This window comes from Centropristis striata, chromosome 18 (assembly GCF_030273125.1).
Source record: "Centropristis striata isolate RG_2023a ecotype Rhode Island chromosome 18, C.striata_1.0, whole genome shotgun sequence".
In the NCBI taxonomy this organism is placed as follows: Eukaryota; Metazoa; Chordata; class Actinopteri; order Perciformes; family Serranidae; genus Centropristis; species Centropristis striata.
This window is the reverse complement of record NC_081534.1, coordinates 18303187-18328457: the sequence shown is the minus strand read 5'-3', so window position 1 is coordinate 18328457 and position 25271 is coordinate 18303187. Positions and strand designations below refer to the sequence as shown.

Genomic DNA, 25271 nt, shown 5'->3' with positions numbered 1-25271 from the left:
GACGTCGTTCGTTATCACTCGGGTGTGAATAAGGCTAAATAGACGGATAATGTGATAGAAAGAAAAATAATTAGATTCCTTTTGTGGGGAATTACTCTTTAAAGTCTGCACGACGACAATTATCAGTTTGATGTGATCTGTCTAATGAAGGAATGAGAGGATGCTGTTTCACCTGAGATCTTCACACCTCTCTGGCAAGCCAGGCCTACGTGTGTCTTCAGTCTGGAAGTTATATAGTAAAAAAAAAAAAAAACATAAGTCAGTGCTATTTTTGAACTTTACAGGGGAAAAAATGGTTTAGAAATATATCAAAGCATCTAAATGGTTCATAAGGAGCAATAATCACTGTCCTGTCTGTAAAATGGTATAATACAGGCCAAATAATTTAATAATAATGTTTATTTTACTGGATCTTAAATCCCATTTTACCTTTAAATGGATCCATATTTTGCAACTTTTTTTAAAATGCAGTTTTCCTGTTTCAATCAAGTGTAAATATGCTTTACAAGAAATCACACACACGGGAGACAAGTTAATTTACACTGGAAAACAAGCTGAATTATACTGACAAACGGTTAAGACTTTTAGGGCTTCAACCAACTAATGATTTTATTAATTAACCGATAAGCCCAATTTGAGGTCCTGAAATGTGTTCTCTTTATCCACAACTCAAAAATATTGAGTTTACTGTCATAAAGGAGCAAAGAAATTGAAATATTCACATTTAAGAAGCTGTAATCATAGAATTTTACTTTTTTTTCTTAAATAATTGCTCAAACCGTTAAATCCTGTATGCAGTAATTCAATCGTTGACAACACTGCCCTATCAAGCCTCACTGCAGTTACTACATTTTTGGTCAAAATTGAGTCCTTTAAAAATGAAGTCCTTTATGTCTGGGGACAAAGGTCAAATAAATTATCATGATATTTTTTAGCATAAAAATGACATCATCAATACATGTAGGTCATAAGTGACATATCACTTACCTACCTATAACCCATTTGGCTGGCCAGTAAAAAAAAAAAAAAAAAAGTTAAAAAACTTTAAAGCAGTTTTTCTCAGTTTTACCCTTTGAATAGTTACTGCAGTTAGGCTTTGTAGGGCACAACTGATCAATAAATCTTTGCAGCTCTATGGATTTTCCATATTTGCTTTGGGAAAAACAAGATTTAAGACCCAGTAGTAGGAGGACGGAGTTGTTATTTGGGCAGAGGATGCAGCTGTCACCAAGCTCCTGCCAGACCTTTCATGTCTGAAAAGGTGTGTAAGGCCTCACTCATGATCAAGGGGACCAACACTGGCAGGTTGTAAAACCAACGGCTCAGCGTCCTCTGCGTCCCCCTCAGCTGCAGAGCCTCCTCTCTCTCCCTCTCTGTGGTGACATGTAGCTTGTCAAACAGCAGCAGGAGAAGAAAAGCACATGTGGTGCTATTAAATGGTATTACATGCTGGAAACTGTGCTAATCCACAACCTTTTCCTCTCATTTACATAAACTGTTTCCTTCAGGATCAGGGGAAGAGGAGGCACACTGAGCATTCAGGAAAAAAATGTTTTTATTGTAAAAATTAACTGCAGCTTTTCATTCTCACAACACTTAGCCTTGTTAATCCTCCGCCGACTATGCACCCATGGTCCTCAGGGGTCAAAAAGGACCCCAAGACATTAGACTGGTTTTAGGACATGTCGAAAAAAATATTAAAAACTTTTTTTTCACCTTTTAAGTCAACTCATGACCAACAAATTGATATATCATTTTCATATTTTTTATTATTTATTTATGGTCAAATTTAGTCAAATATACAAAATAAGGCCTAATTTCAAGAGGAAAAAAGGTAATAAAACCTGAATATTTTTTTCAATAATTATAGTGAAATAATAATTTCTTGATGGGAATGCACAGAGTAGGTTATGTCAACTTTTAGTGAAACTTATGATTTGAAAGCATTGTTCATTTTTGGATGGCAGCAAAAAAAAAAAAAAAAAGAATCACACCCATGGTCCTCATGGGTCAAAAAGGACATTAGACTGGTTTTAGGACATATAGAAAAAATATTAACAATTAGTTTTAGTCAAATATTCAAAATAAGGCCTAATTTTCAAGTTTGACTATGTGTGCATGCATGTATGCTTGTGAGTGTGTGTTTGTGCATCCTTGTGAGAAGATATGTACCTGTGAGTGTGTTTATCTGAGTGTGTGTGTGTGTGTGTGTGTGTGTGTGTGTGTGTGTGTGTCTATGACTGTGTGCCTGTGTGTGCGTTTGTGAATGTGTGCATGTGGATTTATATGCATAATGGACAATATGTGCAAATATACATTTTGGCCAAAAAGGAGCCCAGGACCACAGGAGGGTCAAAGTAAGTTTTGGTCCATTTTCTCAAGTTTACTAATTTTAATGTCGTATTAAATTTCCATCCAGTTGAGTCAAGTTATTCTAACATAAACCCAGAAAGTACCATTTATGTCATCAAATCAAATAAACTGAAATTTATCTAACTGTAGCTAATATAATTTACCTAAAGTTTATGTAGTTACTGTTAATAGTGTGTATTTAAAACATGTATTTACATTGTTTTTGTATGAATTGATCGTGTTTGTTGAAAATCTAGTTCATTTAGCTTTTTAAGAGTGAAATTCAAGCACTTTTCAAGCATTTTCAAGGTCCCTAAAATCAATAATCCCCACTTTTATAAATCATAAAAGCTGCAATTCACATCTGAATTATTACTATAAATGCAATTGTGAAAAATAAAGTTTAAAGAATCCGTAACATCATTCAATGTATATTGAAACTTTGTTTATTTTTAACTTTGATTGTATATTTTGATCATGATTATTAAATGTTTGCTAATTTCCAGAGTAAAATCAAGTATTCAAGCATATTCCTAACCTTAAAATAATCAAAATAAACCCTTTTTCCCCAAACTTTATGACCTCTGTGTGGAAAAAAGAAGAAATGTTCACATTCAGCATTATACAGGTGCATCTCAATCAATTAGAATATCATAGGAAAGTTTATTTATGTCAGTAATCAATGTCAATTAAAAAAATGGAAATAACACATTATATAAATCCATTACACACAGAATGAAACATTTCATGTCTTAATTTATTTAATTTCTTCTAATTATAATGCTGATGGCTTACATTTAATGAAGACCTGAAATCAGTGTTTTCAAAAAAATGTGAATATTACAAAAGACCAATTTTAAAAAGTATGTTTAATATGGAAATGTTACCCTCTGAAAAGCATGTCCATCTATATGACTCAATACTTGGTTGGGGCAGTTTGACTTGAACTACTGGAAATGGACTTTTCATCATATTCTAAATTTATTGAGACGCACCTGTATCTTACATGCTGTTGTCCATCTTCCTGTGATGGTGCTGCTCACTAGAGGAACTTCAGTCTCAGTCTCTCTGCCAGTGGCAGCGGACTGCAGTTAACTGAATCATCGCTGTCCAACACAGCGGCAGGTGATGCTGGAGTCTGAGGGAACACATCATCAACCACATGAGTTGCTGAGACATCGTTTGTCTCAATATCTGCTCCGTCGCTCCGACATGTTGGTCGTAAATACTGATCGATAGGAGCTGTTTTCACTGTTGTTTTAGGTTTCAGGGGGAGCTCTGAGAGGTCCTTGATCTTGTTCTTTGCTTTTCTTTGAGGTCCAGACTGCCGGTTCTCTGCATCACTGTCCTCACTGGATGTACACACACTCATACACACGCTCTTCTTGCCGGCCTGCGGCTCCTTCCTGTCCCCGCCACTGTGACCGGGGTCTGAGTGGCACCTCTGTGGCGGGACAGCCAGTGACGAAACGGCTTTTCGGACAAATTTATATTTCTGAGGAGGCTTTTGGGAGCCATTGCATTTGTCCTTTGTCTTACTTTTAGCTGCAGGTCTCAGCGGCTGTTTTGAGCTGAAAGTTTCTGCTTTACTTGCTGCACACTGCTTTTTATAAGTGAGTGGTTCTTCTTTGTTGACAGCAGATTCTTTTTCTGCCAGTTTACCATCACTACCACACTTACTGGGGATCTGTCCGTCTGGTTTTGAGTTATGAGAAGGAATGTGTTTGAGAGGGGCCAGCTCATAGTTTACATGTTTTGAGACCACGTCATTGTGCATTTCCTTCTGGTTCACAGCTTTGGCAGCGTTCCTCATGAGCAGCCTGTCCCTGAGAGGACACTCAGTGTAGCACAACTCTGGAGCAGATCTGGAGTCAGCTGCTGTGACGTCACGTGAGGTTTTCTGCTTGGTGTTTTCTCCCTCCATCGTCCTGACATCCCTCTCTGTGGTTTTGCTCACTTTGGGCTCAGCAGCTGATTGCGGCGTTGGAGAGGACGTGAAGGACAAAGCTTCCCAGTCGATATCGCTCAGGTGGAGAGCGTCAATAACAACAGAGACGGACGGTGAAGCAGCAGCAGCTTCTGATTCTGTGTGAGACAGAGGAGTTTTGGGGCAATCGCCCACACTGCTGTGGTCCTCTTTTGACTTCCGTTGCTGTTTATGGCTTACTGGAGTGTCCAAAAGCACCACTTCTGGTTCTTCTGTGTTTGAAATGGTAGCGGGCAGCGTTTGTGGTTGATTGCTGGAGGAACTCTGAAGAGTCATCTGAGCCAAGAGGTCTGAAATGCCATCAGAGACATCGGACGGCTTCTCCTTTTTACTCTTTGGCTTTTTCTCTGTAAAGAAGATTGAGAACAGATGTCAGCGATTAAAAACAAAACAATTTCAAACAAATTTCCAATGACTTTATGGCTACTGTGAACACATTCACTCTTGACTGTGAAGCTCTTTCAGGTTGCATCCACACCAGTGGTGGAAGAAGTATTCAGATCCTTTACTTAAGTAAAAGTATTGATACTACATTGTGAGATTACTCCACTACAAGTAAAAGTCCTGGATTCAAAACTTATTGAAGTAAAAGTACAAAAGTATCAGCATCAAAATGTACTTAAAGTATTAAAAGTAAATGTACTCGTTATGCAGAATGGACCCACTTGGATTGTTTGATATATTCCAAATATATTACTGGATTAATATTATGATGCATTTATGTAGGCAGCATTTCATTTCATCAAGCCAGGGCTCATTTTAACTACTTAATATACTGTTATGAGGTTTAATTTAAAAAAACATCTTATCACTTTAAATTTATCAGGATTTTGAAGTAACTAAAGCTGTCAGCTAAATGTAGTGGAGTAAAAAGTACAATATTTACCTTAAAATGTAGTGAAGTAGAAGTATAAAGTTACATAAAATGGAAATACTCAAGTAAAGTACAAACAATCAAAATTTAACTTAAGTAAATGTACTTAGTTACATTCCACCACTGATCCACACCAATACTTCTCATTTTATATAACTTTCAAACAAGTGTTTCAGCACTTCAGTCATGGAAAAAATGATTAGACCACTCTTGTTTTTTCAGTTTCTTGTTAATTTTCATGCCTGGTACATTTGTTTGGGCAAATATAATGATAACAACAAAAATTTAAATTTAATTTAAGAGCTGATATTTAGACATTTTCCATGGTTTTATTGATAATAACCAAAATAATTATCAAGAAAACCATTTTTAAATAGTATTTATTTAAATGTTTATTTTTTATATATCATATAATCTATTTATTTCAAAATCAAATCAGATTTTTCCCATTTATTTTTATTTGTATTTAAAAAAATATATCAAAGTTCAACGAAATCCCTGTTAAACCGAGAGTTTTTATTTTTATTTCAATAAAACATGACGTTTCCAAAGTCAATGAGTAATCATGTTACATAATTGGGATCTCATTACCGACCAAAACAATTGTGATAATGATTTTAACAGCAGTCAAGCAGCCCTAACGTGGCAAAAGTTATGCGTTTTAAAAAGAAAATGTAACAAGTGTGGATGCGGCGGCTGGTTTTCCTACACATTAGGAAGTGAAGCTCTGCAGCAGGTCTGAGCAGAGGGGGAGCAAAAAGTACAACCTGCATAAAGTGACAGCGAAGCCTGACACCTCTCGGCTGCATCAAAGCCTTCGGTGTGAACCAGTCGAGCTGCCAAACTCTACATTTTCAGGTGTCAGAGCTGCTGCAATAGACAGCCTTGAAAAACAAGTCAACGCTCCAGGTGCCTTTGATCAGGACGCTCTTGTCAGCACAGTGTGGGAAGTCTCGGAGCTTGTCAAGTCTGTGGGAGGGCTCCTAAATATAGCTTCATTAACTGGCTCATTTTACAAAAATCTTCACAGAAAAATATTATTGTACTTATATGTTGTTAGTATGTATTTGTTTGTATTTCTCCACAGCATGCATCTGGAAACTCAGCAAACTTGATACTTATAGTATGATTGATTTTAGGAACAGACTTTGTGTCTACACTGAACATTTGAGTTAGATATTGATATGCTGACCATCCAACCTGACCATAGAAGCTGTGACCATTCTGACCAGTTATACATATACAGTCATGGGAAAAAATATTAGACCACCCTTTTCTTCAATTTCTTGTTCATTGTAATTTCTGTTACAGCTAAAGGTTTTCTTGATAATAACCAAAATCATTATCAATAAAACCATGGAAAATGTCTAGATATCAGCTCTTAAATTAGCTATTTTTGTTGTAATCATTAGATTTGTCCAAACAAATGTACATTTAGTTGTACCAGGCATTATAATGAACAAGAAACTAAAGAAAACAGGGGTGGTTTAATACTTTTTTTCCATTACTGTATTTTTTTTGTGTCATTTTGTGTGGGTTTTTTTGGTCATTTTTACATCTATTTTAGTCAATTTGTTTCTATTTGGTTAATTTTGTGTAATTTTTGCATCTATTTTTTTAATCATTTTGTGTATTTTTTTAGTAATTTTTACATCTATTTTTGGTCCTTTTGTGTATTTTTTAGTCATTTTTACATCTACTTTAGTCAATTTGTTTGTATTTCAATAATTTTATGTCCTTTTTTTTGGTCATTTCTGCATCTATTTTTTGTCATTTTGTGTCTTTTTTAGTCATTTTTACATCTTTTTTTTGTCATTTTGTTTCTTTTTTGGTAATTTTTACATCTACAGTCATGGAAACATTAACATAACAATAACCAAAATCATGATCAAGAAAACCATGGAAAATATCTTGATATCAGCTAAAGTACCTGAAATTTTCACTGAAGTACAGTTCTTAAGTAAATGTACATAGTTAGTTTAGTTTTAGCACTATATGAGAACTAATCATTGTCATGACTATTCATATATACTGGGATATGGGTGGGTGATATATCGATATATAAAGTATTTATCGATATAGTTCTTTTTTTTTTCTTCCTTTATATATAAATGCTGCCCTTACATGGGTTTGTCATATTTAGTTCTTTTGTAATGTTCTTTATTCTTTTCTCATATAAATATATTTATTTCAGAAAAATACTGGCCTATTTTATTCCATAGGCTATATTTATTTAAGATATTTTTATTTAAATGTGCACTTCTTGTGAGCTTTGATTTAAAAAAAAAAAAAAAGGTACTCATGTTGTTATACAGTATTTATGTTGATTTAAAAAACGGTTTCAATAAAACTAATTATGACATGTCATATTTCACTTTGACTGAACATTTGCTCTCACTTTGCGATAAAAATATCGGTATATCGATATTCAGCCTAAATATATCGGGATAGGACTTTTGGTCCATATCGCCCAGCCCTAACTGAACATTCTGAATGATTGTCTTACTCTTGGTCTTCTTCTCTTCGGCCAGAGTTTTGTCTCTCAGGTAGCTCTCCACCAGCTCTGGGAAAGCCATACGGACGAGAGACTCTTCCTCCACCGTCCTCACCTCATGTTGATCCTCTGCAGGCCGATCCTCAGGAAACACGTAATGCTCTGCAGAAAAAACATCAAGGTCAGCTCCAAATTCAGTTTCAGTAAGTCTCAGTAAGTCTTTTGTTTACATTATATAAAAAGTGGTTATTTGCTGACAAAAAGAAAAAGGAGAATTACTACTGTAATACTTTTCATCAAGGCTGCAACTACCATTTTTTAATCAAATAGTCTGCATATTATATTTAAGATTAGTTGTTTGGTCTATTAAACATCAGAAAGCTAATAATGAAAAAGAAATTGCAACAAAATTTCCAAAAGCCCAAATTGAAGTCATCAAAATGTCTTAAACATATATATATATATATATATATATATATATATATATATATATATATACACACACACACACACACACACACACACACACAACTATTTAATGTGGGAAACATTTAATTAACACAATATCAACGGTTTTCATGATTTTTCACTCCGACTATTCTGCCCTACAAAGCCTAACTGCAGTTTTTTAACTGGCCAGCCAAATGGGTTATATATGGGTAAGTGATATGACACCTATTTCTATATGTATTGACGATGACTTTATGCTAAAAAATCATTTATTTGACCTTTGACCCCAAAAATGTAGTTACTGCACTCTGGTTTTGTTGTAAAAGGTTCTATAGTAATGCATAAACAGAACGCAGTAACTACAATGTTGTTGTCTTCTTTCAGCTTTTATATTTTGTTTTCAGTGAATAAACACTTTAAAAAATTTTTTTTTGTGTATTTAAAAGTGTAACAACTCTATTCAAAGATTTGTGTATTTTAGACTTAATATCAAAAAGTAATCTTATATTTTAGTCTAAATATCATTTTATCACACTTTTTTTACTTGATCACTATCTAGATAATAATTTCCCTATCAAATAAACTTATAATTTCTATTAACTATTACTATTCAACACAACACAATGAAGAAATACGTGAGTGAGTTAGTGTAGTTACTGCAGTCTGCTTTGGTTTATATATATATATATATACATACATACACACACACACACACACATATATATATATATATATATATATATAGATCATTATAAAAACGATACATTTGGAATGAATGATTTCAGGTATTGTTACTTTTTTTGTCATTTATGGTATTTTCTCATGTGTATCCATACTGTATCAATCATTTAGTTATATAAAAATATATAATTTAAATGACAATGAAGAAACCCCTCATGTATTAGTTGATTGAGAGTTTCTCAGGCGGGTCATGTCAGTTGGGCTTGTTAGTGAAGTGGACTTTGATATGACAAATTTCTCAGCCTGAGGAGGAAGCCAGTTTGGCACCTAGTGGCTGTTGTGACTGATCTGTCACCTCTGAACCCACCTCACAGCAAGTCACTAACAGACAACCCGGTGACGAGCACCCCGCACCCCGACCTCCACTTAACACAGCAGTCATGTTCACTCAACCCGGTAGGTGTTTACCTAAATATCGCTTTTTTTCCTGACCTTCTATTCACCATCCAACCCAACATACTTAAAAACAAGCTCACAGAGATGGGAGTGGATCTTTCCATTATCTCCTGGATCACAGATTACCTGACAGGAAGGTTACAGTATGTCAGGTTGGGGAACTGTGTTTCTGGGACATTAATGAACAGCACAGGGGCTCCACAAGGGAGTGTTCTGGCTCCATTCCTGTTCACGCTGTACACAGCGGACTTCAAATACAACTCTGAGTCCTGCCACATCCAGAAGTACTCAGACAACACTGCTATTGTGGCGTGTATCAGGAATGGACAGGAATCTGAATATAGAGATCTGATAAAAGTCTTCAGTGACTGGAGTCACAAGAACTATCTCCTACTGAAAACCTCAAAGACTAAGGAAATGATCATAGATTTCCGCAGGCTCAAGCCCCCTCTTCAGCCAGTGAATACCTGTGGGGTGGACATTGAGGTGGTGCCAAGTTATAAGTATCTAGGTGTATACCTGGATAATAAGTCGGACTGGTCCCTAAACACAGACGCTCTCCACAAAAAGGGACTCTTTTTCTTAAGAAAGCTCAGATCTCTGGACATCTGTAGTAAGATGCTGCAGATGTTTTATCAGTCTGTGGTGGTAGTGTGTTGTTTTATGCTGCAGTCTGCTGGTGAGGCAGCATCAGACACAGAGATGAAGGCGGTTGGACAGACTGGTCTAAAGAGCTGGTTCTGTGGTTGGAGCTAGGTTGGACACACTAGAGGAGGTGGTGGAGAGATGCACTGTCAAGATGTTCAAGGCCATCTTGAAAATACCGCTACACAAAACCTTTATGGACCAAAAAACAGCAGTAGACGGCTCCTCTCTCTCCGCTGCAGGACGGAGAGATTCAAGAGATCCTTCGCTCCTACAGCCATCAGGCTGTCTCATTATAACAGAGATTCTACCAGACTAACTGAATTTACCCTCGGGGATAAATAAAGTAATTTTGATTTGATTGATTTGATTATGAGAAAAAGAATGTTAGTGAGATTTTTTACTGACCTGGTGTGCTCCAGATGATCTCGAAGCAAGCGACCGAATTCCTGACCCTTGGTTTCAATATTCTTTTGTGGGAAAAAGAAGGTTTTGTTCGTTATGCATGAATTAAAATAACCTTTTATTAAACATTACTATTTTAGGTGAAACTTGAAGAATACCTGCGAGGTTTGATTTGGGAGGACATTTCTCTTCCATATTTTCTGTTCATCAACTCTGCGTATGTCATCAAGACTAAAACCTTCTCGCTGGTGTAGTGCTTCGGCCACTCCATCTTGTCATAGGCAAATTTCTGCAAAACACACACACGTTTAACGTTCGCCCTTTAATGACATATTTTCAATGACTTTTTAATGCTCTTTGTGGCTTTAATATATTAGTGTTTTATCACCTTTAAATGTATCATAAAATGTTTTTCTCTGCTTTAGATTTGTGCACATATTATGCCACTGCCTTGTATTTTTTCTATTACCATTTATTGTATTTTTTGTTGTTTTTGTTTAGATTATTTTTCTGGGTATTGTTGTGCTGTTCAGGTGAACATGTAAAGCATTTTTAAAAGTGCTTTATGCAACTAAGTTAAGAATATTAACGAACGCTACCTATACATCAGAAGACTTTGAAAAGATTTGGAAAAGACTCCTGGAAAATCAGCTCACACCTGCTCACATCTAAAGACAAGTGTTTAGAATTTTCAGTCCCAGCCTAGTCTCACACTGAGTTTTTAGACAGACTGTGAATCTTGCAGGGTAAATATTTACAAGACTACAACTAGATTCTTTTAGCATTTTTTACCTACCATGCAATTTTTTTCCTCATCATGCTCTTAGTAAAAACTTACAAACTGGAGGAGAAGCAGCATTTGGCTACAGCTGCTCTAGTGTGTGCAGTGGTTTGTGTTGACAAAAACAACAACAAAAAGAAGAGGAGAAGACGCCACAAAATACCCCCTCACACAGCTGAAAAAGCGTTTCTGACGTTCTGACATGAAAAGTTGACTATTTTACCGTAAAAATAGATATAAGGAAGAATAAAGGAAAGGAACATTTAGAAATGAATTCATGATATTAATTTATGTCCTATTTAATTATAATTTGTTTAATTGAATAATTATAATTATCAGCTCTATCAACTTTCATTTAGTTAATCATACATTAATCATTGATTATTTATTACTTATTTATGTATACATTTATTTATACATTTTTACTGGGTCTCCTTACTGTTCTCTTTACTAAGAAACAGCACCCCAAAAAATCCCACTTGTGGCCGTAAATATATGACATCACTATGTTTTTATTTCGGACTGAGCTTACTAGCATTATTGTGATGTGACTTTTTCCTGTTGAAGTGGTTTTACTGCCCGGTCTGGAACCGGGACCCTTTCTCCCGCTCATCTATTGGTTGTTGATTATGTTACGTCACTGTTACTAGGGAAAGGAAGAGACTGATATGAAACAGTGCAGATTACTACCATAAACTTAACGATGGAGATGACGAGAGCGCGCCGTGACTCCAGTAAAACTCCTAGATTTACTAAAGGCTTTCAGTTTTTAGTCTGGGACTGTGAGAATGTTTTGGTGTAAGCCCAGCAATAGAGATAAACTAACTGAACAAGTAATTAAAACCAACCCATTACCTGCATCAACAGTATATTTGGCTGTCTCCTCTTGAAATGTGACACATGCTTGTCCTTTGAAATCAGGAACTCATGAATGATCTGCAAAATGCAATTTAAGTATTAAAAAGCAAACATATACTTTGGATTAGTATACTTGTTATCAAAGCTATAACACATAAATAATAGAAGATGTAAACAGCTGTACCTCTGTGAAGGGGAACTGTTGATTCGCCAGTGTTTTCCTGAAAAATAAATAAAATACAAACAATCGTTTAAAATGATTTCACCCATTACGAGTTCAAAAGCCAATATTTGTATCGTTAAGTCTTGTTTTGTCTGACCAATATTATTAACGCTCGTTATCCTGAGAACATTTTTGAAAAACATTTCATCACATTTAATTCATGATGTCTTATCTTTTCTTGACATGAACATGTTATTTCTATCCCTCTTCTTCCTCCCATATTGTCATTTATCTGCACCTTTTGCATGCATCTTGTTGTCATTCTTCCTTTTATTGTCATTTAATAGGAAAATAACAAAAAATGTCAGGCTTATTATCTTTCTGACAATTAACTAATCAATTAATAAACTTAATTTTAGTGCTTGAGTAGCATTATCAAGCAAACCAGCAACTGTTTTTAATCAGGAAGCTGAGAAGCTTTGGTGTAAACAAATTCTTGAGATGGCTTACAAGGGACTGGTTGAAAGCATTTCTACAGTTTGATATAACTGCTTGGTTTGGTGATTTGGGTGTGAAGGACAAGAACAAACTTTCCACAATTGTTCAGACTGCAGGGAAAGAGACCTTGATGACATATCTAACAGTGCTTAGGAAGGCTAACAGATATTTGTAGATTCTTCACATCCACCGAACTCTGACTTTGAGTTGCTCCCGTCTGGCCGTCGACTCAGGGCCCCGATGGCGAGCCGGAACACATATAAGAGGTCTTTTATTCCCTGTACTAACAGGCACTGAACGCCAAATAAGGAAGGCCTCAGTATTTAAATGTGTTCACCTGCTGCTGGTTTCTGCCCATTTGCACAATTGCTTGTAGCTGTATGTTTTTATTGGTGTATAGTGTATTGTTAGTGTATTTATTAATTACTTATGTGTATTTATGTTTATTCAGAGATTGTATGTTTTTATGTGTGTCATGTTTGTATTTTATATATTGGAGATCGATCTATCTATCTATCTATCTATCTATCTATCTATCTATCTATCTAAAATATGGACAATATATACAACATTATGGAATAAGGCAGTCTAATAAGAAAAATATAAATATATAAAATATGGATGCACAGTACAGAAGGTGTGGTATGTGCAGACTCAGTAATACATATTAATAAATACACTAGTTCTGTGGTGGGTGCAGAGAGAGATAATAATAGTTGCATATTGCACAAGTACAGTGAGGTGAGGAAGTGTTGTACACATTCACATATGCAGTAGTTTTGTTTTGCCATCAGTCTGACTGTGGCAGGGAAGAAGCTGTTGAAAAAGCGAGTTGTATGTGTAATGATACTGTCTGCTCTCCTTCATTTACTATTTTTGTTGATTTATTTTTCTATAGAAAGTCACTTACTTTCTGATATTTGCCTCAAAGGACACGGCCTGCCGGGTTTGTTCATAGCGGTGCCAGTCACAGGGACACTGGTAGTCAAAGTCCTGAGGTTGACAGAAACGCTTACTGTCGCAGAGCACACAGCCGCCACGCTCATGTGTCTTTGCTGAGCCTGAGAAACAGAGGAGACGAATCAGAATTAATATTTCATTAAACACAAAAAGTAGGAAAAGAACAACTTTAAAATCTATCACCCATAACTTTGGTGTAAAGTAAGGGGCATATTCATTCGGACCCATTTCTCACACACGTGTACGTTTTAACATGACAAGTTAAAAGGCTCTATATCAGCCACGTGTGAGTCTTCTCACAGACAACCCCCCCTTTACTCTCAATTTCTTATCAGGATCAGGATTAGAAGGTCAGAGTTCAAAGCAGGGCACCACTCACCAGGATGTCGACATATGTGGCAGTGAGGAACCTTCTTAACAACTCCCTCAGACACACCTGCACCCTCCTCCTTCCACTGAACGAACCTGATGTGATCAAAGTGTACAAGTGCACAAACACAACATTCTTTATGTGAGGAAAATCATTTTATGGTGAGAAAATACTTCCACAGAATGCGTTTCCTACCTCTGCAGAAGTGTCTGTCCCTTCAGCATCTGGATAAGCCTCAGTGCTTGCTCTTTACCAACACCTGGTATTCCCTTATGGAAGAATGGCAATGTAAAGTTAACATTAGTCATCATATATGTGACTGAGGATGCAAATCTCAGGTTAACATATACTGTTCTGATGTCCAGCCGGCGGGCCAGCAGAATGATACACCGAATCCCCCCCCCCCCCCCCCCCCCCCCCCCCCCCCGGAGAGCGTAGCGGGCCATTTCCACCTACTGTATCCGAATATTTGTGCATACTGAGGTCCCTAAAAGGCTTTGTATGACATAAACTGGGAATCACTGGAAAGATGAGACTCTTTTGAATTCAATAAGCCCAGTTTTCTTCATGTGGGATGATGTTAGTCATCAGTAGTAGACAGTTCATTGCAGTGAGGACATTTCTTGAGTCTTGACCTCAGTGCTTAAAATGAGCTGCTGTGACCTCTAGGATAATCACAGCCTGATGAAACTTTACAACCATAAACTAGAGACCTAGAGCATTCAGAGGATGTATAGCTTAAAAGGGGGTTTAAGGGGGTTTCTCAGCAGTTTGAAGAAAATAAGTTCTCGTCCTCCAATCACTGAAAATACAGAAATCTCCAAAATGACCAAAGTTTTGAACCCAAATCTCAGCATGGATTCTTCTATGTTGTTCCAAAAGTCTTGGCATATTGATGTTATATTCTGGAGGTTTTTTCTGACTATTTTATCCATTCTCGATATGAATAAAATTGCATTATTCAGCACAGTTGAACATGGACTGGACTTTAGAAAGCGTACCCTAATGTTATGACCCTTTATTCACCATAATAGGCTTCAATAAATAATTAATTAATTCATTAAGTCATTTTAATTAGATATTTTTGACCAGAACAATTGGACACACAGTGCTCATCTCAAATTAATCTTCAGGTTCAAATCTTTCAGATGCTGTTCACCACTTCTATGTGGCATTTATTGTTGACCTGCTATCTCCCCCTAAACATCCACTGCCCACAACGACCAAAAAGGTCTTTGAACAGTAAGAGGTTAAGATGCCCTACACCTTCCTACCTTGGGGATATAATCACAGCCAAGGAAAACGGCCAGACCAACTAGATTCTCTCTGGAGAGATGCAACTCTGTTTGCACCCTGGAGGTCCTGTAACAGTCCACCTGAGGGTCCTGCAGGGAAAAGTGAGAAACAATATTATGAACATTATCATCATATTATAGTCAAGTCATCAGCAGATTAATAAAACAGAATTAAACCCACAGATAGGGACATATATTCACATTTGCTGTTATAGTCAGCAAATGTTTACATTTATACTTGAATTATTATTATTTTTTTCTTTGTTAATCTGTTGCAGAAATCTTCTGCAATACTGAAGTGTTACTATTTCACCCCTATTTATTATCCATGTATGATTTTTTAACGAGGCAATTAGGGGGAAAACATACAATACAGTACACTTCTGAAAATCAGTAGAAAAATTGTTTTTCACCAGGAGCCTGGAAAAGTCACAGCTTTGACACAAGCCCGAGTGTTACTTTAGTGTTCTGGAGCAAGTCTGATCTAAGTAACTTTTCAATTTTCAATCAATCAGACTTCATTTGTATAGCACTTTTCCTACAAGAGAAATATAACATAAAGTGCTTCACATAAAAAAGGAAATAATAATAATAATTTAAAAAAAACATACAAACAAGCAAACGCCCTTCGCCCATCCCCAACCCTGACCCTCCATCCACCATCCCATTAAAAAAAAAAAAAGCACAAACTGAGGAAGCTCCATCTCAACGTGGAGTAGTGAGGAAACACTGGAGGCAGGCTAGAAATGAATAAGATAAAATAAATAGAAATAAAGTAAGGTAAGATCAAAAAACAAAAGTAAATAATAATAAGTTAAAAAAAAGCTAGATAAAAAATGTGAAAATAATAAATAAATAACTAAAAAGTAGAGCATGATTAAAAAAAATATATATATATATGTGTATATAAAATAGACTAATAAATAATAGCAAATAAATAAAAGAGAAGATGTTGTAACACTAAGATGCACGAGTAGAATAATATTTAAAAATGGTTCAAGTAAAAGCCAAATTAAAAAGACAAGTCTTAAGTTTGCCCTTAAAAACTTTGCTCACAGAACAGTTTGAAATGAAGAAGCCTTTTCAAATGAACACTGGAGCACATTCAATCAAACTCCAGTCCAGTGATTTAGGTTCAACTTTCTCCAGATGTGGTACATTGTGGATGACTAAGATGAAGTTTGACAAACCTACTTTACTGTTCATGTTGAAGTTCCTGTAGACAGTCTGGGCTCCATACAAGAAGACGTCTCCATCATTAGTGATGCAGCCGTCCACCAGGCCCTGTGAGTCCAGGTAGGCACACATGGCCTCAGCCTCCCCGGCAGCTGTCACCCAGGGGACACCCAGATAATCCAACATGTCTGCACACTGCAGGTTGTTAGAAGAGGACAAACAGGAGTGCTCAAAAACAACATAAATTTATCATGACTGAATGTGATTAGAGATTCAGGAGAGTGGAGGACCAACCAACCTCTCTGAGCACAGCGTTGAAGCGCCCTCTGCTGGTGTTTGTTTTAGTCTTCGGGGCAGAAGTCTTCTTAACTCCTCCAAATCGTGTTTCTGTCCTCTTCTTCATAGTTTCCGCTTTAAGTTTAGGGGCTTCTCCTTCCATCACAAAGACAAGCTTTACTCCCATAAGAGTGAGGGATGACACTCTGAAAAATAAGTTCCTGGACACAACAGAGCATGACCAGTTATTGTACACAGAGATAAGGGTTTAAAACCCGTTACACCAAATTTTTTTCCCCCATAGGGCATAGCAAGCTCAATTTTAGTATATTAAAGATGTGATATCATATAAAACTAGAATATCTAAGGAATCTATTGAGCCCAAGCATGTTAGAGAAGTATACCATGTCGGGAAGTTTTAAGGCTATTTTGGCGATTTTCAAATCGGTCTGACGTCATGCTATCTGAATGAAAATAGGCTCTCTGTGTTCAAACAAGTCTCTTATGCTGATAACACGCAGTTTAAAGAAAAAACAACAGTTTTTCTCATGTAGCACAAATTTGCCATTTCTTCCTACTGTATGTGAGTATTTGTGCATACTGGGGTCCCTAACAGGCTTTGAATGACATAAACTGGGAATCACTGGAAAGCTGAGCCTCTTGTGGATTCAATGAGCCCAGTTTCTTCATGTAGGATGATGTTAGTCATCAGTAGTAGACAGTTCATTGCAGTGATGCCATTTCTTGAGTCTTGACCTCAGTGTATAAAATGAGCTGCTGTGACCTCTAGGATAATCACAGCCTGATGAAACTTTACAACCATAAACTAGAGACCTAGATCATTCAGAGGGTGTGCAGCTTCCCTGCATTGTCCTATACTGACAATAAGAGGGTTTCTCAGCAGTTTGAAGAACAGAAGTGCTTGTCATCCGATCGCTGAAAATACAGAAATCTCCAAAATTACCAATGTTTTTTAACCCAAATCACAACATGGATTCTTCTATGTTGTTCCAAAGGTCTTGGCATATTGATGTTATATTCTGGAGGGTTTTTCTGACCATTTTTATCCATTCTCAGTATGAATAAAATTTCATTATTGAACACCAAATCGTCACATTGTTAAATAATCGCCTATGTCATTTTTTGTCAAAAATTTTTTTTTTTGCCTAAATCATCTCCTCATGACGCCGGCCACCTATGGTAAAATCGCCTACATCCTCAGTTGATCAGATCATGTGATTTTACCCCTTTAAGATAATGGCCTATGATTTAACAAGATATGGCAACACTTTATTTTGAAGATGTCTACATAAGAGTGACATGAGCATGTCATAAACATGACATGGGATGTGTCATGAACATTAATGACACTTTGAAGTAACATTAATGCTCATGATACTTGTCATGTCATGTTTCTGACAGGCATGTGTGACTCTTATGTAGACACCTTCAAAATGAATTGTTACCATATCTTGCTTAAGACACACAGGCATGTTCAAAAATTGCCTATGTCATTTATTCTCTTAAGTTACATAATTTACACACAGTGTTATTACTAAGCCAATAATAATAAATAATCCTTTGTTACATCTTTTTTGATTGAAATGATCAATAAATGTTATATGTTACACTTTTGGTGAAGTTTTTTGTGTTTCCTGCGAAACTTGAAAAAATGAGTTAGGCGATTATTTTTAACAGGTTGACGAAATGCGTGTAGCAAATAGTATCAACCCAAAATTGCTACAACAACTTGTGGGACACAGTTGAACCTGGACTGGACTACGTGTGTTTTACCTGAGGTGGGGCTTGGTAACTCTGCCCATCATCGCCTGGACATGCTGGGCCTCGCAGACCCACAAACTCAGGTCCACTGCCAGCGTCTTTCCGCTCAAACTGTACAGTGGCACCGACTCACGAACCGGCTCAACGATTGACCACAATTCGTGGACACCCATACTTCGCCTAAAATGCTCTTTCGACTACTTTTTAACAGACGGAAATGTATAGAAAAGAGTTAAGCTAATGCTAAACAACACAGAAGAACAACGACCCGGGGTTTTCAAACAGTCGCGCCGTTGGGCCACGTCCCAATTCGTTTAACATCCTTAACCTACGCTTCCTTGTTGCTACAATAATCATCACGACGTGGAAAATAAAGTAAATTCGATATTCAAATTGAATATTTATATAATGAAAAAGCATAACATGTAGTACAAATAGCCTCTTTTATTTAAACTACCATGTTATAAAAATAAACAAGGTGAAATGAAAGGAAACAGTTACGAAGTTGATCGAGGCCATACGTTTTAGCATGAGCGTCATATTAAAGCGACTGAAAAGCTTGTTGCTATGGATACAAGCCTCTTGTTTACAGTCTAAGGACTTTAATTTTTCTTTTTGTGAGTTTTTATTTTTAACCATGGACTTAAAAATACATCTAGAAATTGTCGGCCTGGTTAAAGATCCTGGTTTCCATGAAGCCAAAAGTATTGCTGAGGTAAACTGTACATTTCTTCTTTTTCTTAAATCTACAGTTTTATTACATCAATGTGTTCACCTGAACGTTAACGTTATATCCATAGACTGTATAAATTATTATATCTCTTAGTATTATATCTCTTGATTATGTACGACAGGTACTAAAACAGAAGTTTCCAGAGAAATTTCAGGATCCAAAAATTAAACCACTGCTCGAATTTGACTGGGAAACATATCTATGTCAGAAGAAAAGGGTGAGTAGTGTGATTATTATTATTTTTTACTTTCTTTTCATTGAACATTTTGACAAACATTTTGCATACATCTGGTATACATAAATCAAACCCCTCCAATAATGCATCCTCAGATTACACTTGACATCTTTCCTCAATCTTTCATCTTGGATCAGATATAAAATAGCTTTACCTTTTTATATACTCCAATAAAATTGTGCAACTGAAATAGTAGTCATCCACTGTCATCCAAAAAATATGACTAATTGAACAGCAATTTGTTCCAGTGTAGCAAAAATAGAGAAATAAAAATAATAATGTTCATAAAAGAAAAAACTTCTGTAGCTACGAACCAGGGTACTTTCCTTCTAATGATGGACATCTTAGATAAGGTCAGACCTAATTGGTTTTATGTACACCACCCAGAGAGCAAAATTGCAGTCTAATCAGCGACTATTCACTAAAAGGCATCATCTCAAACTTACCAAGAAAATAACTTACATTAAAAAAAATGTTTTTAAGATTACATGTTTGGTAAAATGTTATTTTTAAATATGCAAATGTTATTGTGAAATGCTAACTTATAAGATAAGATAAGATAAGATATTCCTTCATTGATCCACATGGGGGAAATTCAGGTGTTGCAGCAGCACAAGTACAGAGTAAAACAGATTAAGATAATAAAATAAAATAAAATAGAAAAGAAAAGAAAAGAAAAGAAAAGAAAAGAAAAGAAAAGAAAAGAATAATAAAAAAATATATGTAAATAAAAAATAGTATAAAATAAAAATATAAATATAGGACATAAACAAAAAATACTACATCCACTAGTGGTATGCCAAAACTAGTAGTGCAAGCAAAAGAAAGTGGCACTAAAGTGTAATAATGTGTGTGTGTGTGTGTGTGTGTGTGTGTGTGTGTGTGTGTGTGTGTGTATAATAGAGGTGAGGTGTATTATCAAGTGAGTGTACTCATTATAGCAGCAGTTATGTTTATTAATTAGAACCAATTAAAGGAAATTACAATTCTACAATGTCATTTAGCAGACGCTTTTATCCAAAGCGATGTACATAACAAAACACTTCAAAACCCATGAACCCCCACCCACAAACTTCCAACCTTTCACAACAAAATTATACTCTCAGTAAAAATAATAAAGAAGGAAAAAACATAAAGGAGCCTTATAATCGGTACAAGTCATTGCTGCATTGTAAAAATGGTGTCCAGATCTCATAAAAGTCCTTGATCTTCCCTTTTGTCAGATCAGTAATTTTTTCTATTGCCAGGTTACAAGACAACTCTTTAATCAACTGACTTGTGGACAGTCCTTGAATGTTTTTCCACTTTAAAGCAGTAAAATCGTTGGCCTGCATTAAACAATATTAAGTCAATTTCTTTCCAACATTGTAAAAGCTGCAGCAGCTTGCTGATGGTTGTGATGCTTTACTTTACAGATAAACACACACACACAACACAATGCAGATGTAGTTTGACGTAATCTGAAAGACTGAATCACAGCACATCTGTTGTTCAACACTTGTGATTCAAGGAGCTGCGTGGTGAAGCGTGGCAGTACTCCAGCAGCCTGATGTGTTTTCTGAACGGCCTGCTCCTTGGTAACGAGAAGGATCTCACCAACTGGGCCAAGAATCAGTGGAGTTACACTTTCGCTCGACCGCAGACTTTCTATATGGCTCTCACTGAGCAACACTACAGCAAACACCTACGCAACACTGGGGCAAGTCAACAACACAGTCCCAAAAAAAACAAATAAAGGCTGTTTGTGAAAAGAAGCATTTCACAGTCATCTAAATGAATATTTATTGTACTTGTTGACCATAAAACATCAAAATGAAAAGAAAACATATCTCTGTCTTCTCATTATAGCATCAGTTTGTCTTCATGGACATTGAGGTGGCAGGAGAAGCAGTGGGGAGGTTATTGTTTGAGGTAAGGCACCAATGGTGGAAAGTAACTAAGTACATTTACCCAAGTACTGTACTTAAGTACATTTTGAGGTACTTGTACTTTATTTGAGTATTCCCATTTCATGTAACTTTATACTTCTACTCCACTACATTTTGAGGCAAATATTGTACTTTTTACTCCACTACATTTAGCTGACAGCTTTAATTACTTTTCACGTCAAGATTTAACATAAAAAACATGATCAATTCAAAGTGATTAGATATTTTTTTCAATAAACCTCATAATAGTATATTAAATAGTTTAAATGAGCCCTACCTTGAGAAAATTCAAATGCTGCTTACATAAATGCATCAATAATATTAATCCAAAAGTATGTTTGGATTTGGAATACATAAATCAATCTGGGTGAGGCCATTCTGCATTACGACTACTTTTACTTTTGATGCTTTAAGTACATTTTAATGGTGATACTTTTGTACTTTTACTTCAGTAAGTTTTGAATGCAGGACTTTTACTTGTAGTGGAGTCATTTCACAGTGTGGTATTAGTACTTTTACTGAAGTAAGAGATCTGAATACTTTTCCACCACTGCGAGGCACAAAATCATGTAGTTTTACATTACTTGCACATACTACCTTCATAATCTGAAATAACATTAATAGATATTGTTGAAATTGCTGATATCAGAAACTAGATGACCCTTACCAAAAAGCAGCATCTGAACAAAGCACATTGTCCTCCCTGTCCTCAGCTGTTCTCAGATGTTTGTCCAAAGACATCAAAGAACTTTGAGGCTCTGTGCACAGGGGAGCGAGGTCTGTCACAGAGCGGCTTCCCACTTTGCTACAGGGGCTCTGTGTTTCATCGTGTGGTGCCCAACGGCTGGGTGCAAGGTGGAGGTATGGTCCACACAAGTCCTGTTACAATGTCATAATATTTAACTTGGTTTTCATTTTGAAATTCAACACTATTAGAAAAGAAAAACATAATCTCCGATCCATCACTGCAGTTAATTTTATATACATCATTATACATTACACATTTTTGTCTTATTTATTATTTATCTATTGTATATTTAGGTTGTGGAAGTGCTTAGTTGACTATAATTTAACTGAAAAATAAATGTGAAAAAATAGCTAAATGAATAAAATAAATAATAAATAATGTTTGCTGTATATATATATATATACAGCATATATATATATATATATATATATATATATATATATACAGCATATATATATAGATAACATTATTTATTTTATTCATTTATCTATTTTCTCACATTTATTTTTCAGTTAAATTATAGTTAAAGTTCAACAAAGCCACTGCTAAAAGACAATTAGACAAAAAAAAGTTTAAAAATAAATAGATAAATAAAAGACGCATTATTTTTCCAAATTCAATGAGTATATGAAATAACCATGATTTCAATATTGACCAAAATAATCATCATTATCATTTTTGCCTTAATAATTTAGAACTAACATCTGAAATAAGTACTGTACTCGTAGAGATGGGAAATACACATAAAGTTGGAATAATTTTGTTTTCAGACACAATCCTCTGCTCACTGTGGTTTCATTTGCTTTGTGATATGTTTGGGATAGATTGAATCATAAAGTTTTGTCACAATCATTTCATGGAAAGTGGTAAAAAAATGTATTCCAACTTTATGAGCAACTGTGTACATCAATAAATTATTAGTACTGTGATTTGAACATCTGTGATTGTGATCATGGTAATAATGGATTTAAATGTTATTTTTTCTGCTCCTAAAGGCTGCATTATATTTAGGTGAAATAACTTTTTTAACTAATCTGACTGTTTACAGTAAGTGAAGTAAACAGTGAACTCCTCTAACTTCCTGTCCACATTACTCATTGCAGCCCAACCCTTGTTTAAATTGCAAGTCACCAGCCATATAATGTGAGATTGAGGAAGTGGATTTGTTTTTATACCGTGGTTAAGTCACACAGTAGCTCACACTACCTCAAAGACTGAGCTACTTTACCTCCCAGGGAAGGGCTCTCCCACCACTGACCTCCACATCACTGTCCAGAACACAGTGGTTGCCTCCACCAAGACCACTAAAATCTTGGTGTGACTCTCGACAACCAACTTTCCCTCACTGCAAACATTACCATTACCACCAGATCCTGCAGATTCTGGCTGCATAACATCAGGAGAATGGTCATCTCATGCCTGGACTACTGCAACTCCCTCATGGCAGGTCTGACTGCCAAAGCCATCCGACATCTGAGACTCATAGAATGCAGCTGCTCGATTGGTGTTTAATCTTCCCAAATCTTCACACACAACTCCACTCCTCTGCTCCCTCCACTGGTTACCAGTGGCTGATTCGTTTCAAGACTCTAGCTCTGGGATACTCCACTGCAAATGGCTCAGGCCCTGCTTACATCCAGGATCTGGTCAAATCCTACAACACTCCTGCCTGTCCTCTCCGCTCTGCATCAGCCAAACAGCTGGAGACTCCAACCCTGCATGGGTCAACTCGCCTTAAAACCACCTCCAGACTTTTTTCTGTCCTTGCACCCAAATGGTGGAACGAGCTCCCCACCGACATCAGGACCTCAGACAGCCTAGACATTTTCTGCCGCAGTCTGAAGACCTACCTCTTCCAACAATACCTCGATTAAGTCATGGTCGCCTAATTTAATAAAAACTTTTTTTTTTAAATGCTCTTCTTCTTTAGCATATAGCACTTCTGTAGCGGTTACAGTTGGCTCTTAAAGTTATGTACTTATTTGGTTTCCTGTGGTCTAAGTCTTGTACCCTCAGGTTGAATGCACTTATTGTAAGTCGCTTTGGACAAAAGCACCAGCCAAATGACATGTAATGATATGTAGCTCTATCTTCTAATTGTGCAGATATTTCTCCAGAGAGGAAAGGCAATGGAGGGGAGTCAATCTATGGACCAACGTTTGAAGGTAAAAAACCCCAAACGTTTGTATGCCCTTTTGCATTATATTAATGGATTTAATTAATGGATTTAATTGAAGTTCACTTGAACATGTGTCCTTTTTCCTTTAGATGAAAGCTTTGCCGTGTCCCACACCAGACGGGGCACTCTAGGAATGGCCAATAAGGGTCCCCACAGCAATGGATCCCAGTTCTACATCACCCTGCAGCCAACACCCTGGATGGACAGGACCTATGTTGCCTTTGGGTTTGTATCACACCTGTTTAATTTCCCATTTCTGCACAATCTCTTATACAGTTTTTACCCAAGCCTAATGTCTTTATTTCCCATTCTAGCCATGTGGTTGAGGGAGTCGAAGTCCTCAGGAGACTAGAAGAAGCTCAGACTTGCAACGAAAGACCCAAGTATGAATGCAAAGTTACAAACTGTGGAGTGTTAAAGTTTTAAGTTTTCAGTTTAAATAAATGTTTTTTATGTCATCAAAAGATACATGTAACATATGACTTGCATCTTCTTTTCTACAAAACTTTTGTTTGCATTTGTAATCTGGCATTTTGTTAATACTGTGCATGACTCACTTATAATACATTTTGTGCCACATTGTTTATCCCACAAAAAAATGATGAGTGACAACTGTCGGACGAAGAATGGAGACGCCTTACTGTTGCTTTAATAAGCAAAAATTGAGGCAGACATTTTGCTCTGCTAACTGTATTACTGTATTACCACCCACAAATGGTGAAATGCAGTTTTATATGACTGCTGTGGCTAGCTAGTCCCCAAAAGTCTTATTTGATTAAATTCATTTTTGTAAACGCCCCTAAGTGCAAGATGAGTACCTTTGATTGACAGGTCACTAACAAGGCGAGCCGTCATCAGGAGAGAAGCAGAGCAATGCTTATCCATGGCAACATGTCAATAAAGTTATATAATGTTATATAAATATAAAAAAGAACGTTTACCAGT

The 25271-nt window shown here is 36.2% G+C and overlaps 2 protein-coding genes across 3 annotated transcripts; one reads left to right on the top strand and one right to left on the bottom strand.

Annotated features, from left to right (window-relative positions):
• Positions 1 to 99: 99 nt before the first annotated feature.
• Positions 100 to 18947, bottom strand: LOC131991625 (flap endonuclease GEN homolog 1). Of its 2 annotated transcripts, XM_059357092.1 has the most exons (14): positions 18516 to 18947; positions 16744 to 16942; positions 16464 to 16640; positions 15249 to 15359; positions 14170 to 14243; positions 13984 to 14069; positions 13555 to 13705; positions 12168 to 12204; positions 11981 to 12061; positions 10503 to 10633; positions 10348 to 10409; positions 7720 to 7869; positions 3348 to 4686; positions 100 to 222 (listed from the first exon to the last, which is right to left on the bottom strand). In XM_059357092.1, exons 1-13 carry the CDS (start codon positions 18674 to 18676, stop codon positions 3395 to 3397), a joined length of 2712 nt encoding a protein of 903 aa, XP_059213075.1. In that variant the 5' UTR covers positions 18677 to 18947; the 3' UTR covers positions 100 to 222; positions 3348 to 3394. The 2 variants fall into 2 exon arrangements, with proteins under 2 accessions (XP_059213075.1, XP_059213074.1); XM_059357091.1 differs by lacking the exon at positions 100 to 222 and having other exon boundaries at positions 2281 to 4686.
• An 8-nt stretch (positions 18948 to 18955) lies between these two features.
• Positions 18956 to 25109, top strand: ppil6 (peptidylprolyl isomerase (cyclophilin)-like 6). The gene is made up of 8 exons (XM_059357093.1): positions 18956 to 19218; positions 19358 to 19453; positions 20982 to 21170; positions 21320 to 21382; positions 22113 to 22260; positions 24253 to 24312; positions 24416 to 24551; positions 24641 to 25109. Exons 1-8 carry the CDS (start codon positions 19033 to 19035, stop codon positions 24750 to 24752), a joined length of 990 nt encoding a protein of 329 aa, XP_059213076.1. The 5' UTR covers positions 18956 to 19032; the 3' UTR covers positions 24753 to 25109.
• Positions 25110 to 25271: the final 162 nt, after the last annotated feature.

What these genes read in the sequence shown, in the direction of transcription:
- LOC131991625 (XM_059357092.1), bottom strand. Translation starts at nt 18,676, where the DNA reads ATGGGTGTCCACGAATTGTGGTCAATCGTTGAGCCGGTTCGTGAGTCG. An exon ending in TTTGAGGCAAATATCAGAAA is followed by an intron (nt 12,205 to 13,554) that starts GTAAGTGACTTT and finishes TTTATTTTTCAG; the next exon opens with GAAAACACTGGCGAATCAAC. An exon ending in CGAAGAGAAGAAGACCAAGA is followed by an intron (nt 4,687 to 7,719) that starts GTAAGACAATCA and finishes TCTTCTTTACAG; the next exon opens with AGAAAAAGCCAAAGAGTAAA.
- ppil6 (XM_059357093.1), top strand. Translation starts at nt 19,033, where the DNA reads ATGAGCGTCATATTAAAGCGACTGAAAAGCTTGTTGCTATGGATACAA. An exon ending in CTATGGACCAACGTTTGAAG is followed by an intron (nt 24,313 to 24,415) that starts GTAAAAAACCCC and finishes TTTTTCCTTTAG; the next exon opens with ATGAAAGCTTTGCCGTGTCC. An exon ending in AGGACCTATGTTGCCTTTGG is followed by an intron (nt 24,552 to 24,640) that starts GTTTGTATCACA and finishes TTCCCATTCTAG; the next exon opens with CCATGTGGTTGAGGGAGTCG.